At 40.8% G+C, this 24,977-nt stretch overlaps 1 protein-coding gene across 3 annotated transcripts in view; it reads right to left on the reverse strand.

Moving 5' to 3' along the window:
• Nucleotides 1-24,977, reverse strand: part of PXYLP1 (2-phosphoxylose phosphatase 1) — a 61,871-nt gene that overhangs the window by 5,264 nt on the left and 31,630 nt on the right. For 2 of the 3 annotated variants that reach the window (XM_028731049.2, XM_028731047.2), the window contains 2 exons: nucleotides 12,833-12,994; nucleotides 10,346-10,472 (listed from right to left, as the gene is read on the reverse strand). In XM_028731049.2, the coding sequence (XP_028586882.1) occupies nucleotides 10,346-10,472; nucleotides 12,833-12,929 (224 nt within the window). In that variant the 5' untranslated portion in view covers nucleotides 12,930-12,994. Of the gene's footprint in view, nucleotides 1-10,345; nucleotides 10,473-12,832; nucleotides 12,995-13,706; nucleotides 14,057-24,977 lie in introns of all 3 variants that reach the window. The other variant, XM_028731046.2, reaches the window with a different exon arrangement.

A 24,977-nucleotide genomic window follows, 5' to 3' on the forward strand; every position in this document is an offset into this window, starting at 1 on the left:
TAATAATTTTTGGAATTACAATAGCAACCTATTTTGGTTAATGTCCTAATGTGAGACTATATAACACAAAGTTCCTGAAGCTCAATACATTGCATTGTCTACAAAGATTTTATTCCATTCACTGTATTGACATTTGTGCTATTGTAGGTTTCTTTAAAAAGAAAAAAGAATTTAAAAATATATATTTTAATATAAAATGTTGCGAGTTTTAATGTGTGCATTAGGCAATAGAGGTGTTGTTTTTAAAAAAAAAAAAAAAAAGAATGTTAACTTAAGTTCCATTCTGTGTCTGAACAAGTGTTCAAAAGAAATTGGTCAATTAAATGGCAACTCTTTGCTACTTTATATCAGACTTTTAAAACTAACTTAAACCACAAGGGGGTGCCATGCTATCACTTCAATATAAGCACACTGTATGACACCTTACCCTTACTTTTCACATAGTGAAAAGTACAGAATATACAAATGAGAAAACTTCTAGTTATGGTTGGATTTGTAGATATAATACTATTTTAGGAAGGGAAAAGTGAAATAGAAGAACTTGAGACCTTTTGTGTCTAAGAACCAATGTGACAGGGGCAAATTCTACAGAGAGTTCACTCCCAGCCTTCATATGCAAAACCACATCAATACCTATTTGGTATACCAGAAGTCTGAATGTGCATTTACAATGCAAAACTATGCATGTTTACTTGGAAGTAAGTGCCACTATGTTAAATGGAGCTTAATTCCCAAATGGACATGCATAGAATTGCAATGTTGGGGGGAATGAACAAAAAGGTGGGTGCAGCCTCTATAATATTTCAACTGGGTAGTTACATCTATGTGTCCTTGTGAACCTCATTTCATAGATTTCTTTGAACACATGTGTAGGAAAATAGCAGGCAGATATTGTCTGAAGGCTTTCAACTGGACAAAATATCATCCATTGTGATGAATGGGGAATGTATGCTTGAGCATGAGACTTGTAGTTTGATGCATTTTCCTTTTACTGTTAGTCACCTTGAGTGATATTCCATCGGAAAGGTGGAATATAAACATCCTTAATAAATGATAATAATAAACAGTGCTGCCAGTGAATTGAAGGAAGACCTAACACTTCATCCATCAATAATAGTAGAATATAGAAATCAACTGACTTATGTCACTTTGGTTTCTCACGCTTTAGAAAAATCTTTGGATTTCAGTTTCCATTTTTATCTTTCATTTTAAATGAGAATAATCATCCTAGAAATGATATGATTGTTTGGGCTCCACAGTACTTTCCTTTGTTTGAAAAAAAAATCCCCTAGATCTTGTAGACACTCTAATATTACTCACAAACATTTACAAGGAGGGAGAAAAACAAGTTATTTCCCTTCTAGGAGAAAAGCGCCAAATGCCAGAGAACCAGAAAATAAGAATATAGCCCATTGTTAATAGTGTCTGAATGAATGACAATAGTATTCAAGCTAACACGAGGCTATGAAAGCAGAATCGAGGCTGCAATTTTGAATGGAGAAGTAATTTTGATCAGGGGTGATGCTTGAATCTTTCTTACTCATAATTCCTTAAACTTATTTTCTTAGCAAAAAGATCCATGGGGTGCTCTTAAAAGTATTTGGGCTCAATATGTCTTCTTAAGGGGACTCTTTCCTCCATACCCTCTTTCGTTTATTGCATAAGTACAAAAGAGCCTGCTGGATCAGACTAATTGCCATTTAGCCCAGCATCCTGGCAAACCAGAAGGCCATGAGAAGCGCAAAAGCAGGACCTGAGGGCAACAGCACTATCCATTCAGAGGCATACTGTCCCTGTACAGCGGAGGTGGAAGATAGCCTTCATGGCTAACAGCTCCTGATAGATTTAGCCCTCCCTGACTTGGTCTAATCCTCTCCTAAAGCCACCTAAATTCTTACGGGAATGAATTCCAGTTTAACTGTGGGCTGTCTGACGAAGTACTTGCTTTTTGTCTGTCCTGAAACATTCAAGTTCACTAGATGTCCACAAGTTCTGGTGGAAGAAGGAGAAGGAGAAGGAGAAGAATCTATCCATTTTCTTCACGCCACATGTAATTTTATACATCTCTATCATGTCTCCATTTAACCCTTTTCTCTAAATTCAAAAGCCCCAAACATGTAGCCTTTCCTCACAGGGGAGTTGCTTCATCCCCTTGATCATTTTGGATGCCCTTTTCTAAACCTTTCTAGCTCTACAATATCCTTTTTGAGGTGAGGCAACCAAAACTGTACACAGTATTCCAAGTGTGGTCACAATGAAGATTTGTATAATGGAATTATGATATTGATGGGTTTATTTTCAATTCTTTTGTGAATTACCTCTAACCAGGACGATGATGATGGTGATGATGATAATAATAATAATAATAATAATAATAATAATAATAATAATAATAATTTATTACTTATGCCCTGCCCATCTGGCCAGGCCTCCCCAGCCACTCTGGGCAGCTTCTAACAGAATATTAAAAACACAATAAAACATAAAACATTAAGAACTTCCCTAAAAGGATTGACCTTTTTCACAGCTCCTGCTGCTGCTGCTGGTTTGACATCATTATGAAGCTACTGTATCCGCAACAATCCCATGGTCTCATTCAGCCGTTCAGACTCCATGAAATTAAGACTTGTTTGCCCAAATGTGCATCAATTTACACTTTAATGTAAGCTGCATTTGCTAATTTACTGCCCATTCACTCAGTCTGCAGAGATCCTTCTGGAGCTCTTCACGATCTCTTTTCATTTTGAGCACCTCACTGCGCACCCCAACACTAAATTGATTATGAACAACTTAAAAAGTACAGACCCCTTCACAGACTTCATTTTTTACATCCTTCCACTTCAAGAACTGTCCAGTTTTTCCTGCTCTCTGCTTCTTAACCAATTACTGATCCACAAGAGGACTTCTCATTTTATTCCATTACTGCTTAGTTTACTCAGGAGTCTTTGGTGAGGTGCATGGCACACAATAGGTAAAGGTAAAGGTACCCCTGCCCGTACGGGCCAGTCTTGACAGACTCTAGGGTTGTGCGCTCATCTCACTCTAGAGGCCGGGAGCCAGCGCTGTCCGCAGACACTTCCGGGTCACGTGGCCAGCGTGACAAGCTGCATCTGGCGAGCCAGCGCAGCACACGGAACGCCGTTTACCTTCCCGCTGGTAAGCGGTCCCTATTTATCTACTTGCACCCGGGGGTGCTTTCGAACTGCTAGGTTGGCAGGCGCTGGGACCGAGCAGCGGGAGCGCACCCCGCCACGGGGATTCGAACCGCTGACTATGCGATCGGCAAGTCCTAGGCGCTGAGGTTTTACCCACAGCGCCACCCGCGTCCCTGCGATGGCACACAATAGATGCGCATATACTCACTTCACCACTTATCTCAAATTGGGCTTCTGTATCTATATTTGTATGCCATGCCACAAATTAATTTAGCAGATACTCTGTAGATGGTGGCATTTACGAGAAACTGGGGGAATCTGTATTTTGAAATCTCAATGTCTTTAGCAATAGAAAACTTCCTTGTTGCATGCCAGTCTAATAGTGCACCATCAAACAATGCAAGCTAGTCTCTAGGAGCCATACAGGAAGCTTCCTACATACAAGTCTCCCACTGTGATAATTCGCAAGAGAAGGGATGGAAAGAAGAGGTGGCAAAGAGATTTTGAAAAAGTATTTCAGATGCTGCTAGGCCAATTACCTTTCCCTATGCTTTTTTTTAAAAAAAATCAGATTAGCAATCTTGCTGTTGAATTGGCCAATTTACAGATACTACATGAGATGGAGCATCCAGGCAACAATGTGAAGGTTGCTGGGGCTGAGCGGAACACAAATAAATTAGTCTGTGTAGTTTGAAAGCTTAAGCCTCCAGAGAGATTCTTAAAAATTAATTTCCATAAAAACATGGAAATAATAAAAATGCAAGAGATTAATTACACAACTTGGCCCTTTTTAATACCTTGGGGGTGTAACAATGTTTAACTTGATGCTTTCATATGTCCAAAAATAAAATTTAAAAATCTTATTAACAAATCTTTAGCATGTTGAAGTGAATTATCGAAAAGCCTATAACTCTAACCGTGGCTAGAATCCAATTTATGCCTTTGTACACATGGAATAGCTTTTAATCCAGCACAAATGCCATAAAAATAAGAGAGAGGGAGGCAATTTTTGCTGATTCCCCTTCCGCTGACATCTTGCAGCCTGCTCTGAGGATCTCCAAAGTCTCTGGGGCTAATTTATCAGGGCTGTTGTGGTGTAGTGGTTAAGAGCGGTAGTCTCGTAATCTGGGGAACCGGGTTCGCGTCTCCGCTCCTCCACATGCAGCTGCTGGGTGACCTTGGGCCAGTCACACTTCTCTGAAGTCTCTCAGCCCCGCTCACCTCACAGAGTGTTTGTTGTGGGGGAGGAAGGGAAAGGAGAATGTTAGCCGCTTTGAGACTTCTTCGGGTAGTGATAAAGCGGGATATCAAATCCAAACTCTTCTACAGGGGGAAGACAGCCAAGAAAAATAGCATCTGCCCCCCTTTTGTTTGCAGACCCCACCCATGGCTGAAAGATTATTCAATGAGTGCACAGGCACGAACTGAAATCCATCCCATATTTTTACTAGTTGAACTAATTTTCTTTTTCATTTACAGCACTTCCAATGTATTGAAGAAAACCCTCCAACAGAATGTTCTGCCAATCAGAGGATATTCTGAAACGCATATTGAGTACAAAAGTTTGACATCAGCAAGCAGACCTCCCATTTTAAGCTCCCTTGACACAACAGCTGCTGATCAAGAGATTAAAGGGGAAAGAAACACATGGCGTTAGCTTTTGCCTGGTGGATCTCTAACTGCTCAAGAAGTTTGATTACAGGAGTTGCTGGGAGGACATCAGACACAAAAGACCCTGCTGGAATAATTTGTACACTATATACATGAGCACCTCTGAATGACATCCACGGAATGAAAACTTACCTGACTAGGTTTCAAAAAAATAATGTTAGTTTTGCCATTGTTGTTGTTATAGCCATTGAAGTATGGAATAACAGAGCTTGTATTTGCCTCTTTTAACTGGTATATACATTTCTTTTCTTTTTGCTATTTCATTACTATTGACTATAAAACTAGATAGGGACGTGGGTGGCACTATGGTCTAAACCAGTGTTTCCCAACCTTGGGCCTCCAGCTGTTTTTGGACTACAACTCCCATCATCCCTAGCAAGCAAGACCAGTGGTCAGGGATGATGGGAATTGTAGTTCAAAAACAGCTGGAGGCCCAAGGTTGGGAAACACTGGTCTAAACCACTGAGCCTCTTGGGCTTGCCGATCAGAAGGTTGGCGGTTCGAATCCCCGCGACGGGATGAGCTCTCATTGCTCAGTCCCAGCTCCTGCCAACCTAGCAGTTCAAAAGCACGTCAAAGTGCAAGTAGATAAACAGGTACCGCTCTGGCAGGAAGGTAAACAGCATTTCTGTGCACTGCTCTGGTTTCAGTGTTCCATTGCGCCAGAAGCGGCTTAGTCATGCTGGCCACATGACCTGGAAAAACTGTCTGTGGACAAATGCCGGCTCCCTTGGCCTGTAAAGCAAGATGAGTGCCACAACCCCAGTCGTATGTGACTGGACTTAACTGTCAGGGGTCCTTTACCCTTTTTTATAAAACTAGATGGTGGCATTCTGAACAGATTTTAATCAAGCAGCATATCTTTCACATCTGAAATTAATACAAAGCCTAAGTATGATGTATCTAAATCCTAACACACACACACACACACACACACACACACACACACAAATAGAAAGTTAATTATTCTGGTGAACAGCTACAAAAACAAGTTTTCTCTGTGGAAATCTACCTTGATTTGAAAATGTTAATTGAAATTTGACAGGAAAAATCCCCAGGGACTTGGTCTATTTTCTTACATTCATTCTTCACTATGTATATACCACACTTCTTAATTCACAAAGCCCAAGCAGGACACCTTAAGCTATCCTGCATATCCATTAGAAGTCCATAGGGCTGCAGCATAATCTGCGTAATTAATGAACTCCATCTGTGGAATACTAAATGAAATGGAGAATGGGGTGAAATACAAATGGGATACTTAACGCAAGACAAAGTCCAAAGAGCTTTAACAAATACAAATTCTAATGAAAAAATAACTGATCTTAAACAGCTGCCAGTATGAATGTATGTGTGGCAGTTCTACCATTGTTTTAATTCTCACTACAAACAACTGTACTTTCACAGAAGTCACTATGTCATTATTAAGAACTTTCTTTGCTACACTACAAGCCTAACTAGAAAGTTCCTAAAATAGTCCTGCAATTATTTAGGGATAGCTCTTGCTCAATTTGCCTCCACAGCTGCTGATCCCCTCATCTCCTCTCCGCGACGTCACACAAGGAAGTTCATCTCCCTCTCTTCTAGCTTTAGATAAGCCCTTTAACAGGGCTTTTTTTAGCCGTAACTCACCAGAACGGAGTTCCGCCACCTCTTTGGCGTGTTTTGGCAGCCTTTTAGCAGCTGTGTGCATGTGTCGGAGGTTGTGGGGCAGTGCGTTTCTCCCCCCCCCCCCAAAAAAAAAGGTTTTGCTCCCCCTGAAAAAATCTCCTCAACTTAGGGTTGTTGATCAAAGTACCTCTTTTTTCTAGGAAAAAAAGGAAGGGAACCATGTGTGCAGCCAGCATGTAGGCACATTGCAGAAATGTGGAGCTAATATGAATGGCTCCCCAAGAAGCATGTTCTGTTCATGGCAGGTGCAAGCTGCAACCCGAATGCTTGCCCAGTAACAACTTCCATAGAAATAGTTGTGTTAAACTCTTGCAGCAAAAAACATTTGGTGCATCTTAAAGCCTAACCAATTTAGTATTGGTTTGATGGACCAGAGTCCAATTCATCTGATGCATGTTATCCTAAGGTTGCTAGGTATATCACTGTTTTACACATTTATCGAAAATAAAAAGACTATGCCTCAGTGGAAGTACAATTCAAAAGAAAGGATGTGTCTGGTTACCAGTCACCCTATTTCAGCAAAGGGGCAGGCACAGAGGGCCTCTATGGGGGTTCTATCCAATCATGTTGCAGAAGCCACATTAAACAATTATAAAAATTCTGTATGGATGAGCATTTGAGAGTCCACCAAATTTCTCTGCTTGGTGGAAAGAAGTCAACACAGCGCCTTGCATCCCGTGTTCAAGGAATGCCAGGAATGAATTAGTTTAACATATCAAAAGTCACACATATCACACTATTCTCTTCTCAGAAAATGTTATGGTTGTTCCCAAGTGATTGGTGAGAACAACTAAATCAGGAGATCTGAATAAATTTTGATGAAGTAACTCACTGGATAGAATAAAAAACTGACCTTCCAAATTCAATGTATGGCGGGCCTCTCTACAGTGTGATCTGCTGATTTTAATTACAACTAAGTTTTATACAGCTTCTAAGGGTTAAAAAAAAAAGGTTTCTACCCCTGTCACATGCACTTGACAACTCTGCAAAATATTTTCTTTAATGCTACACAGCAAGACATTTTAGAGCCGAGACTGGTAAACCCTGTAGGCTTTCCAAATGGCTTTGAATTATCTCTCTTCAATTAATGTTTCATTCCCTAGAGTAAGTTCATTAAAAAATCCTATCACTGCAATTAGCACATTACTAACTGCTTATCCTATTATAGAATTTAATTGCTTACTGTGGCCAGTACACTTTGGTAACACCAAGTAGGTTCAACCCTAAAAACATTTAATATACATTCCCTGTTTCAGGATTCTACAGTTTTGTTTGTGAAAATGTGTTTACCGCAATACGCTGTTGGTTGTTTCTCTCCTTCCTCCAAATTCAATTATATGCAATTTTACAGATATTGAACACTTACATAAAAAGATCGTGTTACATTCCTCACCTTTGCATAATGGTATACATTTAACACAAACCAGGATTGGTCTTAACTATTATCTTTATAATTATGATACAACTTCATTCAACATATTACTTGTCCTCCTTTAGCAATTCTAGTTAATCTTTAAGCATGTATTCTGACCCTTTTCGTAGCATCAAAAATGAACTTTTGTTTTCTAGCTGGCTATCTTGACAAAACCATCAGATAAGTAAACTAGACTCCCATCTGTGATGCCAATAAGCAATTTATAACAGTAATGTGTCATTTACGGTATTTTAACACCTCTGAATGCAGTTTATTAACACTGAATCCATAGTCAACATACTTGCATTTCATAAGGATCTCACTATTGTTGAAGGAGCACACAAAGTGTTCAAAAACGGGGGTGGGGGTGGGGACACCACTATTCTCAAACCAAGCTGACACTACAGCTAACGTTACAGAAAGATAACTAACAAACAGAATATATCAAACAGTTTTAAGACTGTGAGCGGATGAATGAAGAGTTAGGGAGATTCTGAGGTTCTCCTTGCCTCAAAACACCCTGACACAGAAGGAGAAAAAAACTTATGATGAGTTTGATTGCATTACAGCCCATTATCTAGCCTACGATTTGGCAATGATAGAGGTGGAAAAAGCATTTTTTCCTCCTCGATCATTTTCCAGAGCAGCATATCTGAGTGCTACAGGGCCAATTACCATCTGGCCAAGGTAGAACTCAGTTGCTAGCTGTTACACACTCTGAGGGTGAAATTGTTTGGCCCTTGTGGTTAACGTACAGCATCATTGGGTCCCATCTTTCTAGATGGCTTTCAGTTATTGGAACCTGAGAATACAGATGGGGTTGGCACTTGGTCAATTCCAGCTGACCACTGACCAGCATAGAAAATATGTCCAGCTCAGAAGGGCTGTGGATGAAGAACTCTGCCCAAGCAGCTTAATGGACTGGACGAGGGTTAATAAACTGACATTCAACCCAGACAAAACAAAGATACTCTTGATGAGCGTTGGTCAACCTGGCTCTGGAAGGAGTTACATTCTTCCCAAAGGATCGGGTTCACAGGGTGCTTATTGATGTGACACTGCCTTAAGAGGCTCATGCGGCCTCTGTGGCTCAAAGCACCTTTTTATCAACTCCAGTTGATAAACTAGCATTACTATACATCAATAGAGATAGCTCAGTTGGAGTTACAGGTGCTCTGGTAACTCCCAGAGGTAAATTTAGGATACTGCAATGTGGGCTGCCTTTAACAATGGTCTAAAACTGTTGATCTGAAACAGGGACTGGGTGTTTATATCATATTATGGCAGGGCTTTATATGCAATACTGGCTTCCAGCCTGGGTCTCATTTAAAGTGCTGATTTTAATCTTTAAATCACTTAATAGCTTGGGACTAGGTTAGCTAAATTGGTGGCGCTGTAGGTTAAACCACTGTGCCGCTTGGGCTTGCCAATCAAAAGGTTGGTGGTTCAAATCCCCGCAACAGGATGAGCTCCCGTTGTTCTGCCCCAGCTCCTGCCAACCTAGCAGTTTGAAAGCACCCCCCCCCCAAAAGTGCAAGTAGATAAATAGGTAGGAAGGTAAACGTGCACTGCTCTGGTTTCACCAGAAGCGGCTTAATCATGCTGGCCACATCACCCGGAAAAATTGTCTGCAGAAGCAGACAAACGCCGGCTCCCTCGGCCTGCTGCAACCCCAGAGTTGTTTGCGACTGGACTTAATTGTCAGGGGTCCCTTTACCTTTACCTAGAAACCACCTTATTCTGAATATGCCTAGTGTATCTGTAAGATCATCATCAGAGGCAAAGTTCTCACCTAGCAAACAAGGTGAGAAGATGGAGAGGGCCTTCTCAGTAGTGGAATGGCTTCCAAAGAGGCATACTAGATGTCTTCCTTTTGAAAGGCTTTTGTTTACTCAAACCTTTTAAACAACTTGTATTATAAAACAGAAGTAGAACAAAACAAGTTGTGTGGGGTCCTAGTAATTGAGGTGCACTTATTTTATAATCTGAGCTGCTAACTGATTTTATTTTTCCTTTGCTCTAAAGGAGAGCTTTTAATGCTGCATTTTATTGTCTTTATTGCCTTTTAATTATTGTGTTTTGATGTAGTTTGGTATTCTTTGTTGTCTAAGTCGACCAGAGAGTTTAAATTGATGGGCACACAAATTCAGTAAATAAAACGAGGCTCCATTATTTATCTGCACTTTCATCATGCCTTGAACCTTTAGCAATCTTTATGCAAGAGATGGAAACAGAGGAGAGCAGAAAATAACTGTTATTTTGTGTGAACATATAGACTAGGCACTACGGATAGAAAGGACTCTTTTAAAGTACGTACGTCTCTACTTGAGCATGTGGAAATCCAATACAGAATGCCCATGGACTATTTATGGGTACTTGCATTCTACTGAACAAATAAAGCCTAGAGAGAAATGGTAAAATCCAAAACTTTTACCTGTTGGGCACTAATGTACAATCAATGTCTGGCCTTTTCGTTTTGGGAATGGCATAAAGAGGATATCGGTCCCCATGGCGAATCAGCACATGAACAGAATTCAGTTTAAAATAGTGAGGTGCATGACCTATAAAAGAAACATTAAAATTGATTTTAAAAAACAACAATCAGTTTTAGAAGTCTAGAATTCACCAAGTTCATATATTCAGCTACATATAGGCAATAAAGGAAAAAACACATAAGCTGATCTTTACAAGTCAAAAAATAAACAGAACATGTTGTTGTTGTTTAGTCGTTTAGGCGTGTCCGATTCTTCGTGACTCCATGGACCAGAGCACGCCAGGCACTCCTGTCTTCCACTGCCTCCCGCAGTTTGGTTAGGCTCATGTTTGTAGCTTCGAGAGCTACAAACAGAACATAAACACACACAAAAGCAAACATCCAACAGCAACAAAGATGCATTATTCTAATATGCTATAAACTGTTAAAAGAAGACAAGAACAGGGAGGGGGAATACTAAAATGGGAAAAGGGTTATCAGATATACCATATATACTCGAGTATAAGCCGACTTTTTCAGCACATTTTTTATGCTGGGGGAAAAAAACCCCCAGCTTATATTCAAGTGAGGGTCCCTGTCGGCGGCGGAGGAACGAGCAGCCCAAAAGCAGCCCTTTTGGGCTGCTTGTTCTTCCTCCGCTGCTGCCGCCACCAGCCTCTGCCTCTTAGCAGCACCCTAGGTAGGCAGGGGGACAGGAGGGGCTGGGGGGAGGAGAGAAGCCCCCTCTGCCGTGTGCGCATGCACGCGTATACACACACTCGAGCCCACCAGGTGGTTTGTGGTGTGGTCAACCGGCTTACACTCAAGTCAGTAAGCTTTCCCAGTTTTTTGTGGTAAAATTAGGTGCCTCGGCTTATATTCGGGTCGGCTTATACTCGAGTATATACAGTAATTGTCTATTTGGAATTCCAAAAGATTATTTAAACATTCCAAAAGATTATTTAAATGTTCCAGTTCTTCAATTTTATTTATCAATCCATCCTCATTTGTCTCTCACAACCGTAATTTTGTTCAGTTTTGCAAGATGCCAGAGTTTAATGTGTCAGTTACATAAATGAGGAGTTTCTTCTCTTCCTCAATATTTTGTACAAGTTACAGTGCAATCCTATATATGCATTCTCAGAAGTAAATGCCATTGAATTTAATGGAGCTTCCTATCTGACTCAGCACAACTAAGAGGGCCTCCTCAGATTATTGATTGCTCTAGAGCCTATCCTAAAAGGTGGTATATATTTCAATGTCTGTTTGCAAGGGAGCGTGTTGCATTCATGTTTCCAAGACCATCCAATCAGCCAAGAGTTAGAAACAAACTGGCGTATAACCTTTGTTAAAAAACCAGAAGCTTTCTTATTAGGTATTATAGGAGTGGACCTACCAAAATTACAAAAGAATTTGTTTATGTATGCAACAAAGGCCGCACAGACTTTAGTAGCAAAATATTGGAAAGAAGAAGGCAGCCCATCCAGAGAAGATTGGCAAGTTAAACTAATGGAATACGCTGAAATGGCAAAATTGATGATGAAATTAAAAGGAAGAGATGATAATGAATTTAAGGAAGAATGGAAGATGTTTATTGCCTATATACAGAAGCAATGTACACAGGTTAATACATTAACAGGGTTTTAAGATTGTAGGGACGCGGGTGGCGCTGTGGGTAAAAGCCTCAGTGCCTAGGGCTTGCAGATCGAAAGGTCGGTGGTTCGAATCCCCGCGGCGGGGTGCGCTCCCGTTGCTCGGTCCCAGCACCTGCCAACCTAGTAGTTCGAAAGCACCCCCGGGTGCAAGTAGATAAATAGGGACCGCTTACTGGCGGGAAGGTAAACGGCGTTTCCGTGTGCTGCGCTGGCTCGCCAGATGCAGCTTTGTCACGCTGACCACGTGACCCGGAAGTGCCTCCGGACAGCACTGGCCCCTGGCCTCTTAAGTGAGATGGGCGCACAACCCCAGAGTCTGTCAAGACTGGCCCGTACGGGCAGGGGTACCTTTACCTTTACTTTAAGATTACTTGTAATTTTATTATGAATGGATAATACGTGATTTAAATATGTTACAAATTTAACAATGGACATGCAGTATCTTTATAAATAATAGAGCCAAGGAAGGGATTAGATGGAAGTCAATTTGTTTTGTTTTTGCATTGTTTTTTGTTATTTTTGGAAAATCAATAAAATGTTATTTTTTAAAAAATGAAACACATTGGCGTATTAGAAGAACCTTTGGTCTGATCCAGTAGGACTGACTGCAACTGAGCCAAGTAGGTGGTGAGGTTTTCAAAGCTTTGTTTTTTACTTTATTTACTATAGCAGCTTGCTTCTACCTGGAAATTTTTTAAGAGCACTCTGTATCAAGAAAGCATGCATTTGAAATTAAAACACCAGTAATTACACAGAAATAAAGCAGCAGACACCAATGCTGTAACAGGCTTACCTTCCATACTGCGTTCAGGTATGTTGGGAATGTTACAATAAAACTGGGCTTCGAAAATTGGATCTATAGCAGGTGTCTCCGTCAAAGGATCAGGCATTATTCTCTTTCGATTCTTGGAGCCAAGATCATCTTCTTTAACAGGGTTAACAGGGATCAAGTGTACTAAAAATACAAATAAGCAACATTCACATCATTTTGCTATTGTTGCATTATGTTAAAGCTCTATCATTTGACTCAAAATATAAATACAAATGTTTTCCAGGATATCCCTATTACATTAGGCATACCATAAGTGTGACACACAACAAGGGATGGGGAATTGGAAACAGGGAAAAAAGAAAAGAAATGTAGAATCATCACTACTGATGGCCTGCCACTGAAATATTTTCCACACCGCTAGATTAACCTAGCTGATGTCTGTGGTGCAAGTGCAATTTACCATATATTTCAAAATATACCTGGAATCTCTGCCCATCTGCTATCCTCCCCAGCCCTACTCCACAGTCCTACAATAGCACCTTTAAAAGGGGCTACAAATTCATAATATGTTCTACAGTTACACAAAAATACAAATACTTGTAATAATAAATGTTCCTATTTTAATAGGAAGAATATACGCATTACAGTGGCTACGATAAAAGCTACTTCTGAAGAAAGAAAGACCCGCGCAATAAGCCAAATCAATATTACAAACTTGCATTTCAGTATCACTGACTGTGTCTTATATATATATTCAGTGGACTGCAAAACATTAAGATATATTTACTTTTTGTTTGAAGAATAGTAATCAGAATAGGAAGCAATGTAAGCATTACAAAAAAGCATAGAAGGAAGAAAGCAGAGGGAGCAAAATCATCAATTTTAAACCATTTACCTAAAATTAGAATAAAAGAAAGGAAATCTGTTTCCCATTTTCTTTTTCCTTTGAAACCACAAACGGTCCAAAAAGAGTATGCAGAGAAAGTAGCCATTTCAGTCTGGAATTTTTTTCTTAGTGGTAGCCTTAAATACAAACTGTTCTTTCAGTTCCATGCAACCAAACTGTTTAAAACTTTTTCACTGACGTAGGAAGTAGGTCACACAGCAAATACTTTTTCAAGTTACGTGGCAATTTTTCATCAGCATGGAAGAGAAAATATGCATAATAAGAACTATTCAAAGTTCATCATCCCTCTCCCCTAAAGAAGGGGCTTGTGGTTTCCAAATTTTGCAAAGTAGTTTTCACTAAAATATACAAATACAGAAAAAAGTAAAACACAAGTAAGAGACTAATTAGCACAGAAGCACATTAAAGGGTGGATATATGCTACGTAAAGGGAGGGGAAATAAATGGTTAATTAAGAAAACCCAGTGGCAGATATTATGCTCCCTCCCCCCAAAAAACCCAGCCTGGAGGAGACAGATAAGGTGCATATGGATTAGACAGCTGAATGGGTACAATGCCAATGCTGCCAATTCAGACACAAAGCAAACCTGAGAATGCACTGCAGAAAATCTTACCATCTGCTATGCCAATTTAAGGACTACTATCATGCCAGACTCAATTATAAAGTTGTATATTTGGGACTACTTAACATCTTTTATTGCTTGAGAAAAATGAAGGAATCGTAGAACTTCAAGTCTACTGCACTCCACCTACTTAATGGGGAGTAAGCCCCACTTAATGCAACAGGACTTACTTCTGAGTAGCATAATTAGGATTGTAGCATAATTCTAGTCATGTGTTGTGGTGAGCTCTGAAGGAGTATGAGCTTTCTTACACCACAATTCCATCTATTTGTCTACTTGAAAGCAAATTCCTTGGGGCTTACTTCTAGGTAAGAGGGGCCAGGATTACAGCCTGTTAGCATGCCAGTGCATACAGACCATTGGTGGATGTTTCCTAGTTGCTAACTTTTTGAAATAATTCAGTCTTCATATTGCCAAACAAACAAGTTGGCCACTGGATACACTCCAGATTAGGGCCACAGTGGAGGGCAAAGGATTAATGCCATAGTACCACAGAGCCTAGGACTTGCCGATCAGAAGGTTGGCGGTTCGAATCCCCGCGACAAGGTGAGCTCCCGTTGCTCGGTCCCTGCTCCTGCCAACCTAGCAGTTCGAAAGCACGTCAAAGTGCAAGTAGATAAATAGGTACTGCTCCGGCGGGAAGGTAAACAGCGTTTCCGTGCGCTGCTCTGGTTCACCAGAAGCGGCTTAGTCATGCTGGCCACATGATCCAGAAGCTGTACGCTGGCTCCCTGGGCCAATAAAGAGAGAGTGCAGCAACCCCAGAGTCGGACACAACTGGACCTAATAGTCAGGGGTCCCTTTACCTTTACCCTTTACTACTCCATTACAATAGAGATCCAAGGCTTATTGCCAGCATTGTCAAAAGAAGAACCTATTCAGTTTAATGAATCCTCCTTTGGCAATACAAATTGAAGGTGCAGGAGACTGAGTCCAGATCAGAACCACAGCAGGGAGCAAAGAGTTAAACCCCCTCTAGCCCCCACCCTAAACTAGGGCCCTGATAAGGCCCCAGTGTGATCAGGGGCAGAGGCCATCCCCACTTTGAATGCAACTCTCCAGGGGGAACGTTTTTTCACCACTACGCTATATGAAGAAAGGATGTGAATGTTAACAGACATGTAAGATCTCGTGAGCTATCCTCCTCCTATCCCCTAACATGTCTTTCCCATCTCCACTTCCCCAGTTCCATTCAATCCTTCATTCCTAGAGTGGCCCTGTTTTTATTGTGCTGCATTGTCTAGCAGGTCCATTTCCTATCAAAGTAAGAGAAAACAGGGAGAAATCGCAAACAAAACTTCTTTGAAATGCCAAACTTTCAATTCAAAATGTGTCGTATGTTCAAAATAAATGGTCTTTAGTATATATTTTGTGCTTAATATAACCTTGCATAATTCACACAAATAGAAGACACCCTCCAAAAAGAAAAAGGAAAAAAAAAAGATTACTAGATAGATCTTTCAACTCTCCTTGCAGAACAGGGAAATAAAAGGATTTACAGAAGCAGATGAAACCAGAAATAAAGTAACATTGTTCAAGTACACACTTTATTTAAACAGAAACGCAAACAGAGAATGAAACTGTTTACTGTGCTTATATTTTGAAATACAGGGGACGTCAAAGTAAACAAATTGCTAAAGAAATACCTACATTTGCACACTTGACAGCAGACTGAGCAAAGTCTTTTTTGCCAAGTCAATCAGGCAACAAATGTGCTCCAGCAGCTTTAGAGGCCTCTCAGTTTACAGTAAGACAGTTACAAATATCACAATATTGTGACACTATAACAAGAGACTTGTGTGTAGTAATAATAAATAATAATAATAAATTTTATTTATATCCCGCCCTCCCCAGCCGAAGCCGGGCTCAGGGCGGCTAACAACACTAAAACAATGCAACATTATAAAACATTATAAAAATTAATTAAAATACAAATTGGTGGCAACCATAAACTAAAGTTTTGTAAAGATTGCCAAAGGAGGGAGTCAGGCTGCGCCCTGACCAAAGGCCTGGTGGAACAGCTCTGTCTTGCAGGCCCTGCGGAAAGATGTCAAGTCCTGCAGGGCCCTTGTCTCTTGCGACAGAGCGTTCCACCAGGTTGGAGCCGCAACCGAAAAAGCTCTGGCTCTAGTTGAGGCCAGCCTAACCTCTCTGTGGCCTGGGACCTTCAAGATGTTTTTATTTGAAGACCGTAAGTTCCTCTGTGGGGCATACCAGGAGAGGCGGTCCCGTAGGTACGAGGGTCCTAGGCCGTATAGGGCTTTGAAGGTTAAAACCAGCACCTTAAACCTGATCCTGTACTCCACCGGGAGCCAGTGCAGCTGGTATAGCACCGGATGAATGTGATCTCGCAGCGAAGACCCCGTAAGGAGTCTCGCTGCGGCATTCTGCACCCGCTGGAGTTTCTGGGTCAGTCTCAAGGGCAGCCCCACGTAGAGCGAGTTACAATAATCCAGTCTGGAGGTGACCGTCGCGTGGATCACAGTGGCTAGGTCAGGGCGAGAGAGGTAAGGAGCCAACTGCTTAGCTTGGCGGAGATGAAAAAATGCCGCCTTTGTTATAGCTGCAATCTGCGCCTCCATGGAGAGGGAGGTATCGAAGTTTACACCCAAACTCTTAACGGACGGTGCTGGCACTAATTGCACCCCCGCAAGAGATGGGAGTTGCCCTCTCAATCTCATATCGTCCCGCCCCAGCCAGAGGACCTCTGTCTTCGAGGGATTTAACTTCAACCGGCTCCCACGTAACCATCCAGCCACAGCTTCCAAGCATCTGATCAGTGTGTCTGGGGCCGAGTCAGGATGGCCATCCATCAACAGATAGAGTTGGGTGTCATCAGCATACTGATGGCAGCCCAGCCCAAAACTCCAGACAAGCTGGGCAAGGGGGCGCATAAAGATGTACACCACTTAGAGATATTTTGAATATATTAAGCAGTATAAAAAAGGAGGAACTATTAAAATGTTCTCCCTATTGTTCCCTGGCAACAGAGGCTTGCAGGCACTACCAGAGGCACTGACTTCAAGCCTGATGGACTTGGCTGCACTACAGGGTTCCTTGTGGAATAGCCAGCCTCATAGAAACAGCTCCTGCACCACAATTCATTGCTGTCAACGGGAGTCCCCACCCCCACCCCCTAAGGTGCACAGCAGGAAAATGTTTCTGATTTTCATTTCAACCATAGATTGGAATGAACCTTCCTTGTGTACTGTGGTCCCAATAAAAACTACCTCCCGCACCTAATATTTTTGGTTTTAAAAAAACATGATAACTGTTACTTACATCTTAACATACCCTATGCATTTTCACATGCTTCCTACAGGTTAAGAAAAGAGAGACCAGACAATATTGATAATTTTTAGCCAGTTATAACTGAACATACACCAGCATTTTACAATGCATCTCTCCCCTCCCCCGCCGTCCTGAAACTGAAAGAGAATTCATATTCTTATCTCACATGCTAATATGTGTTCATGGATATAAACAGCAATCTTCATCCCGCGAACATGTCTTATGCTCAAGGCACAACACAGGAAGTACTGAGCCACTTTCCAACCATTTTCTTTTAATTACCTCTATAAAAATTTGCCCAGGGGTCTAAAGATAAAATTTATCACCAGCCATAGCAAGATTCCATCATTTTAATCCTCCTTCTGAAAGACATTAGCAATATCCACATGTACCAATGAGGCAGATTACACAGTGATAAGACAGAACAGTATGATTGCTTTTCAACGTGCAATACTTTGCTAAGAAACTCATTACACATTTGGAGAACACAAGACAGACAAACACACCGCAGTAAACATCCATAAATTATGACTTCTGAAATTATTTCCTGTATATCTAAAATACAGTAACAGAAAACAGATTTTTAGTTACATTTTTAGAAAGAAAAGAAAACGCAGAAAAATGATCCTTAGGGGTGAATGGTCATACTGCCATGCCATGCAACTCCAAACAAGATCAATTTACTGGGAACTAGGGTGTCTGGAAAGCTCTAACACAAACGGCAGTAATGCAAAACAATTCAACAGCCTCACTTGTTGGTTATCCCCAGTATTAGTCCAGCTAAGACAAATTTCAAAATATGACTACACTGAAATTGCAGCAGATCACTTTTGCTTACCCAGCAATGGAAATTCAAACACAAGTACAGAAGAAAATGCATTGGTTAGATAACAAACTCTTCCCATGAGTTATTTAAAATCTCAGAAAGACCAGACATATGTCATATCTCTGCCAATCTTTCCCAGCATTTCCCATTGATTTCTTTCCCAAACATACCAGCTGAGAACCCCATCTTTAAATTTCTACTGTTCCCAATGGAGGCTTCCAACTATGTTTGGGAACCTACAATGCCACCTGGAATGGAAGGATGAATGGATTTTACAACTTCCTGAACAGATTTACCTTTTAGTTGAGTGGTCTTTTATCACACATTGAATTCAAGGTAATGAGACAATACAAATGGACACTGTGATGAAGTGAATTTACCAACTTGGGAGACTGGTCATAGGAGCGAGTCTGTCTAAGAGGGAAGCTCCTTCCTTCTTAACAGATTCCAGGAGTGGCAGGCAAACATAGCACAACCATCACTGGCCATTAACTCCTTGGTGGCTGGCTCTCAGGCCATTAGATCTCAGGAGAAGAAGCATTCAGTAATGAGACAACTGATCTGGTATAAGTTCTGTACTCTACGGCTGTATTGCTCTTTCAACGGCCATTAGGGAAGTAGAAATACTTAAGTAACAGCATATTTAAAGTTTAGGAAGTAGATTTGCTTTTTTGTGAAACTGCTCCATAAGGTTACCTTCTGTTTTTCTACTGTAAGCCATTCCCTTTGAGTCTATAAAGAAAACCTATTGAGTGCTTAGATAACCCCATTTTGTGCTCTTCAGTGGGATTGCTCTCTGAAACAGCTCTCCTTCCCTTTCAAACCTGCTTACCAAGTAATAATTCTTAAGAATTTAAAATGTGCCGCTGGTTCTGACAAGGAAATGTGGTGATGGCAGTGAAACTACCCAGGCTAAAACTAGCCATATTCCCATTTCCCATATTCCCATTCACTCAATCATTGGGGAGACCCCTATATACTTGAGGATGGTACCCATCAGAGAGACACACATCTGTTCAGACTGTGTGTACAGTAGACATCCAGACTGCTGTGCAAGCATCACTAAACTAGCATTAAGTTTAAAAGCATGCTCCCATTAGTTTATGCAGAGATTATTCCACATGGCAGGAGGAAAATTATATATGTGAAAAGTTTATTCGGATTTTTTTCTTCGCATACTCTTACAGAAAGTAATTCAGACAGTAGTCATACACCTACTCACTTCTCCTCCTTGAAATTACTGCAAAGTATCGACAACCTCACCTAATTATCATGCATAAAATATAACTGTAGCTCAGTAATTATAACACCTTGGTAGAAATCTGAAAAGCAACTGACATGTGAAGCCAATAGATAAAGTAAAACAATGTAACTTAAAAGTAATTCTGCTTTTTTATTTTTACATTTTTGCAGAATTTACAGTCTTGCTAGGAACATGCCCTGCATTTGCCAAAAGTGCAGCAGAAAGAAATGTGAAGATTATCACTAAACTAGCAAAACCTGAATTCCAAATTAGACTTAAGGAGGCTCATCCATGCATTAAATGCTACCTGTGGAAATGTGAATTATTGACAAACTTTGGACAGCCCAAATCTAACAAATACAGTAATAGCAACCAATCAAAAAAAATTCCTTCCAGTAGCACCTTAAAGACCAACTAAGTTAGTTCTAGGTATGAGCTTTCGTGTGCATGCACACTTCTTCAGATACACTGTGTATCTGAAGATATCTGTGTATCTGTGTATCTGTGTATCTGTGTATAACTGTGCTAACTGCAACAGTTAGCTAGGCTGGCACAGTATTAACGTAAGCTATGAAAGGAAATTGACTTTGCTTTAAGCAAGCCTATTTCAAACAGCATATAATCATGCAATGCACTTAAGAGTAGTTACTGCAAAGGAATTACCAGTTATCACCTCATATCAGTCTTGAATGGGATCCCATTATATGCTTCACCTAACCTCCCCATTGCCTATATAGTGAATGCTTACATACTTAATACGTACTGCACAAATATATCATCAACCACTCCCACCAAGACTCAAATGTGTACAGATTTGTAGTGTTCATGCAAAATAGGTCAGTGCACACATTATCCACTTAGTAGGATGTTCTATTCACTACTACATCTTTATTTGGTCTAGGATCTAATGCACATGAGCTCTACATCACACTGTGACAGAACTTATTGGGTTGACTTGTTTTCTCTAGGAGACAGCAGCTAAGTGACATAATGAGGTGTTAAAGGTAAGGTAAAGGTACCCCTGCCCATACGGGCCAGTCTTGACAGACTCTAGGGTTGTGCACCCATCTCACTTAAGAGGCCGGGGGCCAGCGCTGTCCGAAGACACTTCCGGGTCACGTGGCCAGCGTGACAAGCTGCATCTGCGAGCCAGCGCAGCACACGGAACGCCGTTTACCTTCCCGCTGGTAAGCGGTCCCTATTTATCTACTTGCACCCGGAGGTGCTTTCGAACTGCTAGGTTGGCAGGCGCTGGGACTGAGCGACGGGAGCGCACCCCGCCGCGGGGATTCGAACCGCCGACCTTTCGATCGGCAAGCCCTAGGCGCTGAGGCTTTAACCCACAGCGCCACCCGCGTCCTAATGAGGTGTTACAGCTTTCCTATTCTCAAAGCAGGTGAAATACAGTCAATTAAAAACTGTTGCCAAATAATAATAAAAAACTTGCAGCGATTTAGACTACCAAAATCCTTGTCTTTCTACTATTTCAACACGATAATGGATCTGTCCTGGGAGCTCAGAGTCTTCAAAAGAATATATTGTAAACTAAGGGAGATTCCATTGGCTTGTTAGCTACTTTCCACATTATTAGCCTGAAGCCATTTAACTAAACAATAATTCAACTGCTGTTTGCATCTCCCACATACATACAGTAAATCAACTATTCATTCTAGCTAATGAAAGCTTTTAAATACACCCATTTTCTATGTTTCTATATTTTTAATGTACACATGTCACCATTTACAACTGAAATGGCTTCATAAGATGACATCTTGCTAATTCTGGTCTGCAGCAAAACATTTGATAACGCAGAGCAGAATGTTTTACTATGTTTTTATATACCGTATTGGCCTGAATATAAGCCACATTTTTTCCCAAATTCCGATTGTGAAAAGTTAAAGTTCGGCTTATACAGTGGTACTTCAGGTTACATACGCTTCAGGTTACATACGCTTCAGGTTACAGACTCAACTAACCCAGAAATAGTGCTTCAGGTTAAGAACTTTGCTTCAGGATGAGAACAGAAATTGTGCTCTGGTGGCACGGCGGCAGCAGGAGGCACCATTAGCTAATGTGGTGCTTCAGGTTAAGAACAGTTTCAGGTTAAGAACAGACCTCTGGAACGAATTAAGTACTTAACCCGAGGTACCACTGTATTTATGACCTTACGCTGCCAGCAAAGTGGTGTGGCTCCCACTCCCCGCACAGAGCAGCCCAGGAGCATGGGGCAACGGCGCCTGTCCTGTCCGCGGCTCCCAAGCCACTGAATTTTAAAGGTGAGGCTTATTTGCGGGTGCGGCTTATATCTGAGCCAATACGGTATGCTGGAAGCTGCCCACAGTGGCTGGGGCACCCCAGTCAGGTGGGCTGGGTACAAATAATAAATTATTATTATTATATTATAATGGAAGGAGGACAGAAACTGAAAAAAGACAAGCAAAAGGAAGACAGAAAGTAGGAAGCATGAGATATTTGTGAAGAAATAGACAAGTGGGTAAAGTTTATAAACATTAATAAAGAAAAAACTGTATATGTAACACTGCGACAAAGGTTTTCCTCCTTTGCATCAAGCAGATTAGCAAAGGAGCCAAATGAATAAATAAAAGCAGCTATACTAATATAGGTTCATTGCTTTACCAAAGGCCTGGAGGGAAAGCATGGAATGATTTGATAAAGGTTTATGAAAGAACAAAAGAACCTCAGGGTAGAATGATAGCCAACATGCTGTGGCGTACACGAAGAACAAAAACAAACAAACAGTCATAAATGCCACTGTGCCACTATGACCATTAACAATGGTTAACTGATGCCTGTTTTTAACTTTTTAGTTTGTTTTATTTCTGCAAGCTGTTGTGGCATATTTTTATGACATAGCAGCATGATAAATAGTTTTATGCATAAATAATAGCTGAGGCATGGAGTACCCATCCTAATATTAATGAAGGTCAAACCATGGCAGGAGAATGTTAGAAGGCACAAGTGTAGTGCTTAACATGGCCTTCACCTACTTCCAACCTGGTCCAGATGTTTTGAACTACAACCCCCATGAGTCCTAGGCAGCAGATCTGGTTCTGACTTATGGAGTTGTAGTCCATAACATCTGGAAGTTGGCAAACGCCAGCCTAACCTATAGGAAGTATTTGCTGAGGAAATGTGTATTTCTGTACACACAGAAATAATACAGCAACAGGATCTTCAGCCATCAACAAAACCCTTATATATTGTCTGATGATACATACTGCCAAAAAGAAATATGTTTTAAATAAATGAATAAATCCCACCCCCCACCCCCTCCACATTCCCTTACAGCAGTTCTGACATAATATGTGCATCGTAAGTATGACTCCTAAGCACATACGTTTCAATTATAAATGGTCAACCAAGATGCATTCAGCTGAAAATATTGAGCTAAAATGTTAATCAATACAATTTGCTTGCAGACTATCTCATAAGCTGAATTCATAGACAGCTGCAGCTCAGAGGTCATCTTTGAGTACGGTCTGTGAATGATTCATTTTGAATTGCTTCCCCATGTCTACTTACTGGAAATCTTTGCAAGAACCCAAACATGGTCACAGATTGTTAGGGTGGAATAGTAATTTGCAGCACTTGCTAAGAAGCAACAAAACAACACATCATTTGAGTTACCTGTGTCAAGTCCCCTGAACCTCATCCTAATAATCTGCTACAGACTCCTTGTTTTCCCATACTATGGAACTTGTATAGGAGAAAACAAACACAAGCTTATCATACCAATAATGTACACTGAGCCAGCGAACAGTTCTGCCAAGAGATCCCAAAAATGGAGTTTAAAGGAAGCAAGAACTTCAGCAACTCTACTCCCAAGAAGGATATGGAATATGAATACAAATAGACAAGAGAATAATTAACTCAGAACAAGCCATCAGCAGAGGTGTGGTGCTGAAGGCACTCAACATACAGTATCAAGGCACATACTAAACATAAAGCAACAGACATTCTGCCAATGCAAACATCAAATCAGTCAAAAAGCATTGGGGGTGGGGGGGGGGGGGTTAAGGTGATCTTGTAGGTAAACTAGTCCCAAGTTGTTAAGGGCTTTACAGTGGTATCTTGGTTCCTTTCCCTTGTTCTTCATCTGGCAGCTGCAGTCAGTGCAGAACATTGCAACATGATTGCTAACAGGAGTGAGGCCTTGTTAGCATATGACACCAGTACAGTGGTACCTCGGGTTAAGTACTTAATTTGTTCTGGAGGTCCGTTCTTAACCTGAAACTGTTCTTAACCCAAAGCACCACTTTAGCTAATGGGGCCTCCTGCTGCCGCCACGCCGCCAGAGCCCAATTTCTGTTCTTATCCTGAAGCAAAGTTCTTAACCTGAAGCACTATTTCAGGGTTAGCGGAGTGTGTAACCTGAAGCGTATGTAACCCGAGGTACCACTGTATATAAATGTATCACAGCCAATCAGTAGGAACATCTATTTGTTTAGCAAAACATGCCAAATTAGAATCAGTAAGAGTCCATCACAAAAAGGCACGCTGTCTCAGTACATGAAGGCTGGTTCACATATTACAAAGAAGAGAGGTTATAATCCTTCTACGGTTATTTAAAGAAGTCTAAAAAAGCAGAGACCTCAAAAACTAGCAACAGTCACCACAGTTTGAATTAATCAATGGAAAATCATCTTGAGATATAGTAAGTTTTTTCACAATCACATAAGCAGGTATCTAGTCAGCCAAGACCAGCACAGAAGCAACTAACTGTTTGAAAGTATATAAGTAATTACAGCATGACAACCCTGGAAAGAGAGTTTGCAGTGATCATATTACTGCAAATTCCACATCTAGCTTCCAATATAAATAAGTATATATATGTTCTCTTTTTCCCCCCAGTCTGTAACCAAGCTTTTGTGTTTGAGAATCACCCTGACATTTTATGCATTACTTAATTACTCAAATTGTAGAAAGAGTCGCAATTAATGCATTTCTATTTAAAGAAAACATAGTTCTTAATATTTTTTAAATCATCAAGCAATTATCTGAAAGCATATAGACAGGGTGGTGGGGAGGGCTTTTCTTCAATCAGTCCAATTCACATGTAGCATTAAAATGCATTTATAAACTAATTGTGGCTTAACACAAATGAGCAGCATACTGGTGCATACATCTCAAAAGTTCCTGATGAAGCCCTTTCTGTGCCCCTGCCATGCCAGAAAGAATAACAGAATAATAGAGTTGGAAGGGATCCCAAGGATCATCTAGTCCAACCACCTGCAATGCAGGAATATGCAGCTGTC

Source organism: Podarcis muralis, chromosome 6 (assembly GCF_964188315.1).
Source record: "Podarcis muralis chromosome 6, rPodMur119.hap1.1, whole genome shotgun sequence".
Lineage (NCBI taxonomy): Eukaryota > Metazoa > Chordata > Lepidosauria > Squamata > Lacertidae > Podarcis > Podarcis muralis.